The following is an 11,364-nucleotide window of genomic DNA, read 5'->3' as shown; positions in this document are numbered from 1 at the left end:
TTCAATTTCCCACTCAGACAGAAGCCACGTGGAGAATTACGCTAGCAGTCGAACGTGCTTGGCGGGGCTAGATGGAGGACGTTGATGCTTATAGCTGGAGACTACGATAGAAAAAGATGAGTAACACTGACAGAAAATATTCAGCAGCGTTATGTCTGATAAATTCATTAAGTATATTATTCGGCAATTTAAGAAAGTACGCATATTCAGTATATCATTCAAAAAAATGTACATATTATCACGAGCTCTTAGCAATAATCAAATAAAAAAGTGGGTACTAAAATTGCCTGCTTAGACACTGTGGCCTAGGCAAAACTAGGCAGGCTAACCTACTAGCTGGGCACACCTTCAGCTAATGGTATTAAGCATGATCAACGGTGAAAAGCTCCCACCAAAAGCAGGCAAATTTGTAGTTACCATGGGAAGATGCTACCAAGCCAAATAGATTAAAGTTTGCGGCTCCAAATAGTGCCTCGTTAGACAAAGGATTTCAAAGGGAAATCTATTTTTTCAAGAAATATGTAACATGACCAAAAGTGAATCACTAAAAATCACCACAAGGATTAGCTTCAATTGCATTACCACACGAGGAACAGTAGAAAGGACTGGCTACAAAATCTTCCTGAAAAACAGTATCTGCAAATGATCTCTGGGATAGCAAAATAACCCAGTATCAACAGGATATGTACAGAAAAATCCAGTGGCTGTAAATTGAGGGACAACGTTTCATCTCTTTTCTCAAGGTTAAATGGAACAAGCAAATAATGAAGCAAGACAAAGTGGAAACAGGACCCAAATTGGGATCTAATCCTAAGGTGTCAAATTCACTCTCAGTATGGGAAGAGAGGTCTTAGACAGGATGTTCATAACTGGCTGCCTTCATGCCAAATTTGGAATTCATGGAGAGCATCTTCCATCCATGCATGCCGACACTGTTTCACTGCATCGGGGATAGAAAGCCACTTTCTCTCACGTATGCTCTGCTCAGGCCATGATTGAAGCTCTTCTTTCACAAGCAAAGCAAACATTACTGCTTTGCACAAACCTTCTGGGTTAAGCTTATCTTGGTGTGTCTTGCTCTTAAAGTTATAATAGCCCACCAGCTTCTGCATACAATGCAAAACAACTTGATAAGCACAAGAAAAGAACTGCTCGAAAAGTGATCCTCATCATGAGAAGGAAATCAGATAGCAAGTATAGCATCTTAAGACCATGATTTCTACAAAATAAAGTCTTCATAATTCATATAAATTGTTAGAGAGAGAGAAAGAATCCTTATCGCTTATGAAATCCAGTAAAGTCAAAACAACCCCACTCTTTCTCAAGCCAAAGAAGTCATGGTTGTGGAAATGTCCATGAAATCATTAGCAACTTCAATTTATTTGGACATCCAGGTTCACAACTAAAACAAATAACCTAAGGAACTTGACTGCATCTCCACAGAATGCTAAGATGTCAACATGTCCTCAAAAATAGAAGAAACTGATGAAATCATTAGCAGCTTCAATTTATTTGGATGTCCAGGTTCACAAGTTCCTAAAACAAATAACCTAAGGAACTTGACTGCATCTCTATAGAACGTTACGATGTCAACATGTCCTGAAAAAGAGAGGAAACTTGACTGCACTAAAGAATTTTAAGATGTTAAAAGAGTGGTAACTGTTGAGATGCCATGTCTGCAAAAAGAGAGAGGAAACTTGAATGCATCACTCCAGAATATTACAATATCAAAATGAGAATATGAGTGAGAGAGATGAGATGAGTTGAGATGACAAAGTAATACTGTAACAGAATTTTAGGTACTTTCAGGAACATGCTTGTACAGAAATAATACAGTTGGTGTTGGTGATATAAAATGTTCTGATTGTGACATCTTCACATTCCACTAAGTTTCAAAAATCCATCCACCCACCCAATGTAACTCCTTATTGTGTCTATAGTACTTGACAAAATAATAGTAGTAGCAAGAATGACAGCAACAATAATAATGATAATAATAGTAATAACATCATCATCATCAACAATAACAACAAGAACAAAAATAACAATAATAAGAATGATAATAAACTTCCATCCCAAAAAGAAATGTAGGTGACCGCATGACCAGCAGTATAGGCTCAACATGCATGTGACACATATTAGTGACCTGTAGTAGTAACTTCTTCATAGGCAATGCATGTGAAAATCAGAAAAGAGACTAGCCAAAGCAGTCCGCAGCTTATAAAGCCTTAACAAGCTACTTCAAAAAGAGCAGATTGAACAAAACTAAGAGAATCAGCCCATAAATCAAATAATAAATAAAGCACAAGGATAGCAAACAATAACTAGAAAGATTAATGTGCACAAGCTTCATCCCACCATTATATCTCCACGTACTCCAGCTTCTTCCAGTGCCTCTCTTCGTGCTGCTTCATCCATCTCTTCGTCGTTCTCCCAGCCTCCCTAGTAACCAAAAGCATGAAAATGATGGTTTTATATGAATTCCTCAATACCAGTTTTCCCATTTTCTCAACCAGTATGCATGCCTAAATGGATGTCCATGCAAAATAGACAATCAGAAGCATGAAGATAAATGTCAATACCCATGTATATGCATGTCCAAAGAGTTTTAGGCGTCGCAAGTGATTAAGAATCCATCACAATAAATGAAAAAGGTGCATTTTTCATTCTTCTATAGATACCATTTGCTTAATTCATGAATATTAGAAGTTGCAAAATCACTAAATAGAAAGTCGATAACTTTTGAGTCTAGTACTTGTGTGGCTGTAAAGTGGCAAGTAAACAAGTAAAATAACAGCATTATTTTTCAATGAAGCAAGTGTTCTCTCAACCTTTTTCATGTCTCTTCAGAGGACACTAGATCCGTCTACTGTAGTATTTAACTCAGATGTTCCCAAAGTTTGGACTGCAATCATGTTGTAATCATAGCCATAAATATCATTCTCGGGTTTTTAAACAGCGAGGTTTTTCTTGGGTATTTTCCGACAAAGTTGTTTTCCTAAGAAAAAATTTTGGGGAAAATGTCAAATTTTTGAAAACATAAAAAGCAAAACAAATGAGAGTACGGGTACAGGCAAATCCACACAGGGACACTGGTATGGACACAGCAATTTCAAAAATTGTGGACACAGGGACACAGCAAGGTATATAGACATGTATTTATATATGTGTGTTTCAAAAAGGTATGCAAATTTCCACAAGAAATATGGAAAACATCACAAAAAGTATGCAAAAATCCTAAGTTCCACACAAAATATGCAAAATTCCACAGAAAACCTGCAAAATTCTACAAAATCCCTGCAAAAATCATAACTGCCATGTCCCATACCCATGTCGGTGTGTCGACAATGGTACTGCAGCCATCTGGTCATGTCTGTGTTACTTAGATCATAATTGCAGCGACTACCATATCTCACATTGCAGAATAGTGCTTGATGCCTTAGTTGAAGCTAAAGAATAGGATGAGAATATCTGCATATGTAGGACCTTGCATGTGTATGACGATTACGACAACCGTATTTTTTATGACCTTTACATATACACATGGCCATCCACCCTTGACCTCTTTGTTAAAGTATGCTACATGCTATTCCCAGTCATTCCTATGGGAGAGGGAGTCATAACATTCCCGATCTAAACACAACTCCTGCAATTGTTATCCACACATTTCATAAAATATCCTCACATTTCAGCTTAGAGAAAATGCTAATTTGTAGCACATATGCACAAAGGGAGTTTCATATACCAGACAAAGCAGAAATCAAGGAAGGCAAAGTGTCTCAGATACATGATGGCTTTTTCATATTTGTGGGTTCTGCAGAAAGCTTTGTCAGCATCTGAAAAGAATGAGTTCATAGACAGGACAAAGCAAATAGAGATTCAGATTTTTTTTTTTGGGAGGGTATCTAACAGAGGTTCAAAAGAGCCTTTAGGACAGTGTACTACAAGCTCCTATTAACCCTGAAAAACCTTGATTTACCACAATTTCGTTTATCATTAAATTACAAAGTGAACGACTATAACATCATCAGAAGACCATCTACATGCAAACATTATTATATAAATCCCTCATTGCCCCAATCACATACAGACTACAACTATGTTAAGCTTGAACGAATTGCAACTTCTATCATTCTTGGGTTTTGAACAACAGAATTTTCTTCAGATAATTTTTCGTCAAAATTGTTTTTATCAGGAAATTATCAGGAACATAAACAATCCAAGAATTAGGTAAAAGTAAAATAAATGAGAAACTAATAAGAAGACTAGATAAAATTACAAAATAATATTTTAATGATGAAAAAATGATGATAAATAACTTTCTTTAAGTTTAAATTTGAATTCATGATGACATTAATGCAGAACATGAGAAAAATGGTAGAGGGGAAAAAACGATAAAAACACAATAAAAAAGGACAATTTGTTTTGACAAAGTGTTTTTCTCAGGTTTTTTTCATTTTTATTGTTTTTTTCGTTAATATCGTGATGTTTTCGAAGAACTGATATCAACACTAAAAGCAGAACTAGAAAGGACATTCCCTTCATTTATCAGGTCCACACCATGTTGCTTCACCAAAACCAAGCACCAATCGAGACCATAAATTTCAGTAAAGACACAAGAACTTACATTTCAAATAGTTCTCCTGATCAGAAATCCAATAAACAGAACACAGACCAAACTGCCTAAAAGGGTATCCAGTAAGACCACTGTTTATTGATTAGAGACTGAATTTAGATTATTTCCCTGTTTCCAAATGTAAAAGTTCTAAGCTTTCATATGGTGACTCCCAAATTGGTAAAAGAGAAGTGAAGTACTGTCAAATAAATCATTTGAATACCAACTGAAGAACAGTGAAGACTGAAGAGTGTTAATTTGAAGATTAAGGTGTTGAGTTGCAGACCCTGGATCAAGCATGAGCTCTATCCTCTGTAGTCTAAGTTTTTCCATGTGTTTTCCTTGGCAAAACATGGTAGTAGGAGCTCACCTGGGGTTTTACGTGTTCAAAGGTTCATTATGCAAGTGTAAGATGAACGCTGAATTCCCAGTACTGCACAGAAGATGAACTCCTGATGCAGGTTTCCTACGCCTTAGGTCACATATACCCACAAATTATTGCACATAGAATATGATGCAGCATGGCTTAGTGGACTGGACCCCAGATTTGGATCCATTTAGCATCTCAGGATAGATTTTATTTAATCTTATTTGGATGTTTCTAATCCTTTTGGATATGGACTTTTTTATTTTGAGCATCCGAGTTCCAATTCAGATCTAGGGTTTAGCCTTCTTAAAAAGGGTTCTTATCTTTTGCTTTAAGCTAATTTGGAGATAGGAAAGAGGGTTTTCTTAATCTCCAAATTAGCCTAAAACAAAAGATAAGAAGCCCGTTTAAGAGGGCTAAATCCTAGATCCAAATTGGATCTATTATCCCCCAAACAAAAAGTCCAAACTCAAAAGGATTAAAAACATCCAACTATGATTAAATCAAATCTATCCTAAGCTACTAAATGGATCCAAATCTGGGATTCAGCTCACTAAGCCATGCGGCATCAGGATACCGGAAGACGTCAAATATCTAGAAGACAAGTTATGTAGATGATCTTACAGGTGTCTGTGCCAGAAGTAGGGAAAAAGGTTGGTACAATAAAAATTCAGAAATGGTTTAGCTCACAGGCTCACACTATGACGATACAAGTACAACCACATCCATTTATCTGATTATAACATGTTCAAGTCCTCATTCTGCATTTAGATTTAATGAGAGGGGCCCCTAGTAGATACAAATTCTGTTGCCCTCCCTTCTTATCAATTAAGCAACAGGATTGGATAACCAATCAGATAAGTTTCCGACATCAGCCAGATTTTATATCCAGAGCTATATGAAATAAAAATTAAGCAAGGTAAATACACAAAAACCAAACCAAGCCCAACTAAAATGGTTTCAGACCTGTCTATTATCCAATACAGCCTGTATAGGAATAAGTATAACTATCAAAATAGTTTAAGGAGGCATAATCTATCCAAGCCCAAGCAAAACGGTTTTAGATCAGTCTGTATCCAATCCAAGCCTGTATAACAGGAACAACTATTAGAATAGTGTCAGGAGACATAAAGGTTTATTGAGACTACTTGACCACCATCAATTCTTCAACTCCAACAAAAAGGATTTGGTTACACAAACCGTACTTGCACAAGGGTAATTTCAGTTTCCTTTTTTCCTATGACGAGGGAAACCACTAGCTATATTGAAGTTGCCAGCCTAGCAGGTTAATGCTCATCAAACTATCCTGCTTATCCTTCAACCGTTCAACACAAATCCCCAGCCTCCCTTGCCCAGTAGAAAAGTCTCCTGATTGCTTCAGTCTTATGGCAAATGGTACATATTTTAACATAGGTTTCAACAGCAGACATCCTCAAAAAGGCTTCAAGCCGACTCACTTAGCCAGGCATGTCGAGCCCTTGCAATTGCAAGGTTGGGCATTCTGATTTACCCACTTCATGCATTCTGTCCATCTCATTCCAACTTTCAAGACTTCCTAGTGACTTTAGAAAATATGCACTTTCCTGAACAGAGGCACATATATGCTCCATTCAGTCACTCAAATATTTCTGTGAATATTCAAGTAGACAAGAAAGAATCATAAAAATAATGTTTTCAATGATATTTACAATAATTCAAGCAGAATAACATTTAGCAGAACAAGGCAATCATCACACCAACCATTTATTAGGAATCAAATGTTCTATATTATTCAAAGCAACCAATAAAGGAGAAGTAGGGAAAAAACACCTTCCACAATGTTTCAAACACTTCAAGAAAAGCAGAACGTTAACACAAAAGAAGATGTGTGAAAGTCAAACCTTTGGAAACAGAAGGCCTGGGCCACTTGGTGAATTGATCATTAAAACCTGAACAACCCTCACAGACTCTGCATCAGAAGTCTCATCTGCGACTCCATATCTGTAAGGTATGCACCTGTAGCATCTTCTTCTTTTAAAATTATTTTCAGCAAAGAACTAAGAACAGCTGTGTGAAACATAAAAATATTCATGGCATGAAATGCTAAAAATGATAAAAAAAAATGGCTCCTAGACTGCTAATTCATACAAGAAACACAGAAAGATGGGATATTGGGAATATCTGTACGAAAGTAGAGGAATTCAATTGGTTGCATTGAAGGAATAAATTATTAGTGTCTAAGGTTTTAACCAATCAAAGGTGTTTGCAAAAGCCCAAAGAGCAGATGGCTGATTAGGAACTTAAAAGTGAATTGAACGGAGGAGCATCTCATTAACAAATCAATCCCCAGAAAAAATATTAATCTGACACATTTAAATTTGAGAAATGGAATTAGCATCAATTAGTATCCTCAAGACACACTTAAGAAACTTGTCTCATCTTGAAATGAATGCTTGCTGCTGACTGAATACCAATATCAGATTTTCTTAGCAAATTAAAGCAACTTATAACAATGGGACTTATATTGCCATACATGTATTGGTGTCTTGTCAGTAACTCCTCATCCTAATCAATAATGAAAAGGTTAAATCATTAATGTGTATTACAATCTACAGATTTATACATGTTGAAGATGGGAGAAAGAAACCAATGAAAGATCCCCAAAACAGATAATGACCATATTGGCTTTTCAGGTCCAGCAAAAGAATTCCCATCCACAATTTCACAGGAATCCATATTTGTTGGTATATTTTTTAACATCTCTTAAGCAGGGGACAGGGAAATGGAGTTCCTGAGCTATAAATATTTAAAGGGGAATTAATTTTCTGAACAAAGAAGATTGGATGATCATGTCAAAGAATCCATCAAGAACAAAGCCAACTCCAGAAAACTAATAATGGATATTTCACTCGCCAGAAATTATCACATGAAAGATCACCTAACCCATTTGAAGAAGGAATTGACTTAAAAGATGCACCTCTAAAACCCAAATCATTTACTTTCAGCTTTGTGGAACTTACAAGGCCATAATTAAAAGAAAGAAATTCAACAATGTCTACAGCAGTTTCCTTAGATCATGAGATCTATACCACTGAAAACAATTAGAAAGCAGTAAGCTACTTGGTCTACTCAGGAAGAGTAAGTTCGAAAGCACGCAAGGCCTGCTGTATTAATCTTGGTGAGAACCCAATGTGACATGATTCATAACGAAAGCTAGAAGCCAATTCAGTAACAGCTAGCCAAAAACTATCAGATACTTCTTACATCACATACCTAGAGCCTGTTCTTTGGTTTTCAAACCTGAAGAAACTGAAGAGTTAAGCCTGGTAACAGAAACTCAAGGACATGGGTAAGGCTGGGCACAAGTAGAAGTAAGGGACCCTCTTTGTTCCTCTTTGTATACTGCATCCAAGTATCTAGATTCCAAGACGAGCTATATCCAACACGTTCTACCCGTCTCACATAGACTACCCTATAACTACTATAAAACATAGCATCATAGACTACTGAAAGAAAATTGAAGGTCTGGATCATACCGATGCATGCATGTTAGGTTCTAAGCAGCTCAAAGAAAAATATTAAGTTCCAAACTTTTGAAAATGCCAGCAACTTTTGTTCAACTAGAATATTTTAGAACTTAGTTCCTTATCAACAGACTCAGACTTCTTCATGTTTACGACTTTTGACGACTTTGCTTCATCCAATGTGAAGGTAAAAGTACAAGAAACAGATTTCGACAAGAAAATAAGAAAAATTGACAATAGAAACAGATACCGCTAGAAACTACAAACAGAAAGAATCTATAGAAAATTAATCCAAGCATTATTAGGTTCGTAGATAGTCAATATATGCCATTGGAGCCCTCCTGCAACAGTTTTTTTAGAATAACTGGAAGTCAGGTAATGCAGTAAAACGTACATTGTTGTCTTCCCGCAACATCTTTTAGAATGACTGGGGCCAGGTAATACAGTAAGAGTGTAAGAGATAGATAGGCGCCATGTTCATTTAATAAGAATCACCGTTCATTATTTTAACCCCATATACCAACTTCTTCTTCTTAAGTAAACCCCCTACAAAATTTTGTTCTAGCAGAAAGGTAAGAAGAGAAAAACAGATAATACAAAAAAGAAAAGAATGTTTAAATCCATATTGTATGTTAACCAATCTTTTGACATGAACCAACGCCGTTTTAACAAAATGGCAAAAACAAAAACAAAAAGGAAAGCGAACGGAGAAGATTTGGAAGATTCCGCAATAAACCACATAATGCATGTCAATCGTGGTGACGAAATTCCACCTCTAATCTTTTTATCAATGCCGTCTCCTTATGCCAATCAAAGGAAAATCATATGTCATGACAAAAAGAACATTGTCGAGCAGGCAGCCATCGCAATCATTGAGAAAATCGGATTTTCACCACGCTGCCGTAGTGGGATCCAAGGACATGAAGAAGACAAACTGCCAACCAAGATATTATGCATAAAAATCCAATGTAGATGCAAAGAACCGAAACCCAGAAAAGAAGCACCGCTCATGAATCATGATTGGGCATGGTCTTGAAGAAGAGAATATACCAACCAAGGAAAAAAAGAACTCTGAGAGAAAGAGAGAGAGGGGGCCAATACCCAGCAACAAGGCGACAACCACCTTCGTATCGCTGTTGATGTCGACCCGTCCGGGCCACCAAATCGGTCATCCTTCGTTATAAAATATATTCATCTCACCATTCACAACCCATCAACGTATTTAGCCGTCTCACTCCGTCCCATATAGCCCCTACCACCATCCCCCATCCCTCTCTCTCTCCCTCGCTCTTTTATGGGTCGCCTCTCTTCCGTCCTCCCCTTCCCATGCAAAAACCACAGCCAAGCAACCAAACTCGAACTCCAAAATGCAAAAACAAAAAGTAAGGAGAAAGTCTAGAAAGAGAAAACACGTAGAGAGAGAAACACCATCTGGGGAGAGAAAACGCAACCTAGAGAGAGGGGGAGAAATTGAGGGCGTTTTTTAATTTGAGGAAATGAACCCTAATAATCGGATCGGCGAGCCCAACTGGGTCAATTTCTTCGGATGGGTGGTTTTCTTCCTTATTAAAGGCGAGCTTGGAATTTTCTTTTCTTATTATGGTAACCCAGGATTTCCTCCCTCAGCCACTTCTGCCTTTTGGATAAAAAAGTAAGATCCCAAACTTCGTCCGGAAGATGTTGATCAAAATAGATTGCCGTTACCTAAACAATTTGCAAAAATCCAAAGCTCACCATTAAAAATTATGGCAAGGTCTCTCTCCGTTTCTTTCGAGAACATCCCATTCAGTCAATTCAGTTGGTACTAACTGTCCTCCTATCTTTTGGTTTATCAATGCTCAATCAACAACAAGGAAACAATTTTCTAATCAATCCCAAGTCCTGAGAAACAATCCCCATCTGAGTGGCAGCTCGCATTTGTTCTTCAAAACCCAAAAAAGCAAAATTTTTTATGGTTCATAAATGTCTTGTACAGTATGGGGATCGACTGATGTGACATTCCTTGGCAAACCCCTGACAACACTTTTGCGGATGATGCTTTCCACCACGGATGAGAGGTCCCAGAATTGGCTTCTGCAATTAAAGACTGCTGGCGGCAACCTCTCTCTTATTGCATGACAGGGAGTCAGGGAGGGTCAACAGCGTCAAGCTACAGGCCAACAGCCACCGCCGATCAAGCACTAACCGAATTCGCTTGCTTATACTATGACGTAATAAAAAATTTATTTTCTTTCACTTTTAAATTATCATTAATTAATACAAATACTGTTCCTTTTCAACTTATCTTTAAAAAAAATAATTTTTACAGAATTCAAAGGAATGCGAACCAAATAAGAAACAAATAAGAAATTGTAATGGTGGTGATTCCTAAGAGGGTTGAAAGAAGAAAAATGTACTTCTAAAAGGTAAGAGTATTTTAAGAGACTAGCACAAAAATGTTGAGGGGGCAATAGGTGGCTGGTTCTTGTTTCGAATTTTTCTTATATCTGCTTTAAATAGAAAGTCACCCCCACCATATACAACTTGAAGCACGATGAAAGTGGCAGCCAAAAGCATCAAAAGCAATCCCTATATTATAAGGGATAAGTAGTTAGGTGAAAGCTTTCGCTAACTAACGGTGGAAAACCATGTGCACTTATTTGGTTAAAATAAGTAGAAAGGAAAAGGTAGTTTGAATCAGCCGAAATCAATCTTTAATGGGTATACTAAATATAATTTTTGAAAAAATACCCATTTTTTAAAAGTTTTACACCGGCCTAACTCATATTGTTGAAAAAATTAATGGGTAAATTTTAATCTTTAAAATGTGAGGGAGGGCTAAAACCCGGCTTGGCTCTACCTCTGATTGAGAGGAATAAAGTCATTTAAGGTCTTAGAGG

General features: G+C 37.0%; 1 protein-coding gene across 1 annotated transcript; it reads right to left on the bottom strand.

The window, feature by feature from the left end:
* Positions 1-527: 527 nt before the first annotated feature.
* LOC116261513 (nudix hydrolase 16, mitochondrial) lies at positions 528-10,222 on the bottom strand. The gene is made up of 4 exons (XM_031640309.2): positions 9,587-10,222; positions 6,863-6,977; positions 2,359-2,442; positions 528-1,106 (listed from the first exon to the last, which is right to left on the bottom strand). The coding sequence occupies exons 1-4, from the start codon at positions 9,655-9,657 to the stop codon at positions 864-866; spliced, it is 513 nt and encodes a 170-aa protein (XP_031496169.1). The 5' UTR covers positions 9,658-10,222; the 3' UTR covers positions 528-863.
* Between the last annotated feature and the right edge of the window lie 1,142 nt (positions 10,223-11,364).

The sequence above is a fragment of the Nymphaea colorata genome, chromosome 9 (assembly GCF_008831285.2).
Source record: "Nymphaea colorata isolate Beijing-Zhang1983 chromosome 9, ASM883128v2, whole genome shotgun sequence".
NCBI classification, from domain to species: Eukaryota; Viridiplantae; Streptophyta; class Magnoliopsida; order Nymphaeales; family Nymphaeaceae; genus Nymphaea; species Nymphaea colorata.
The sequence above is the reverse complement of the archived record's forward strand: the minus strand, read 5'-3'. Positions and strand labels throughout refer to the sequence as shown.

Bases quoted from the DNA above. Each gene is read 5' to 3' on its own strand.
- LOC116261513 (XM_031640309.2), bottom strand. From the start codon at position 9,657: ATGACCGATTTGGTGGCCCGGACGGGTCGACATCAACAGCGATACGAA. The intron at 2,443-6,862 runs GTTTGACTTTCA...TTTGGTTACTAG, and splicing joins CAGGCCTTCTGTTTCCAAAG to GGAGGCTGGGAGAACGACGA. The intron at 1,107-2,358 runs GTGGGATGAAGC...CATTGTATGCAG, and splicing joins GAGTACGTGGAGATATAATG to AAGCTGGTGGGCTATTATAA.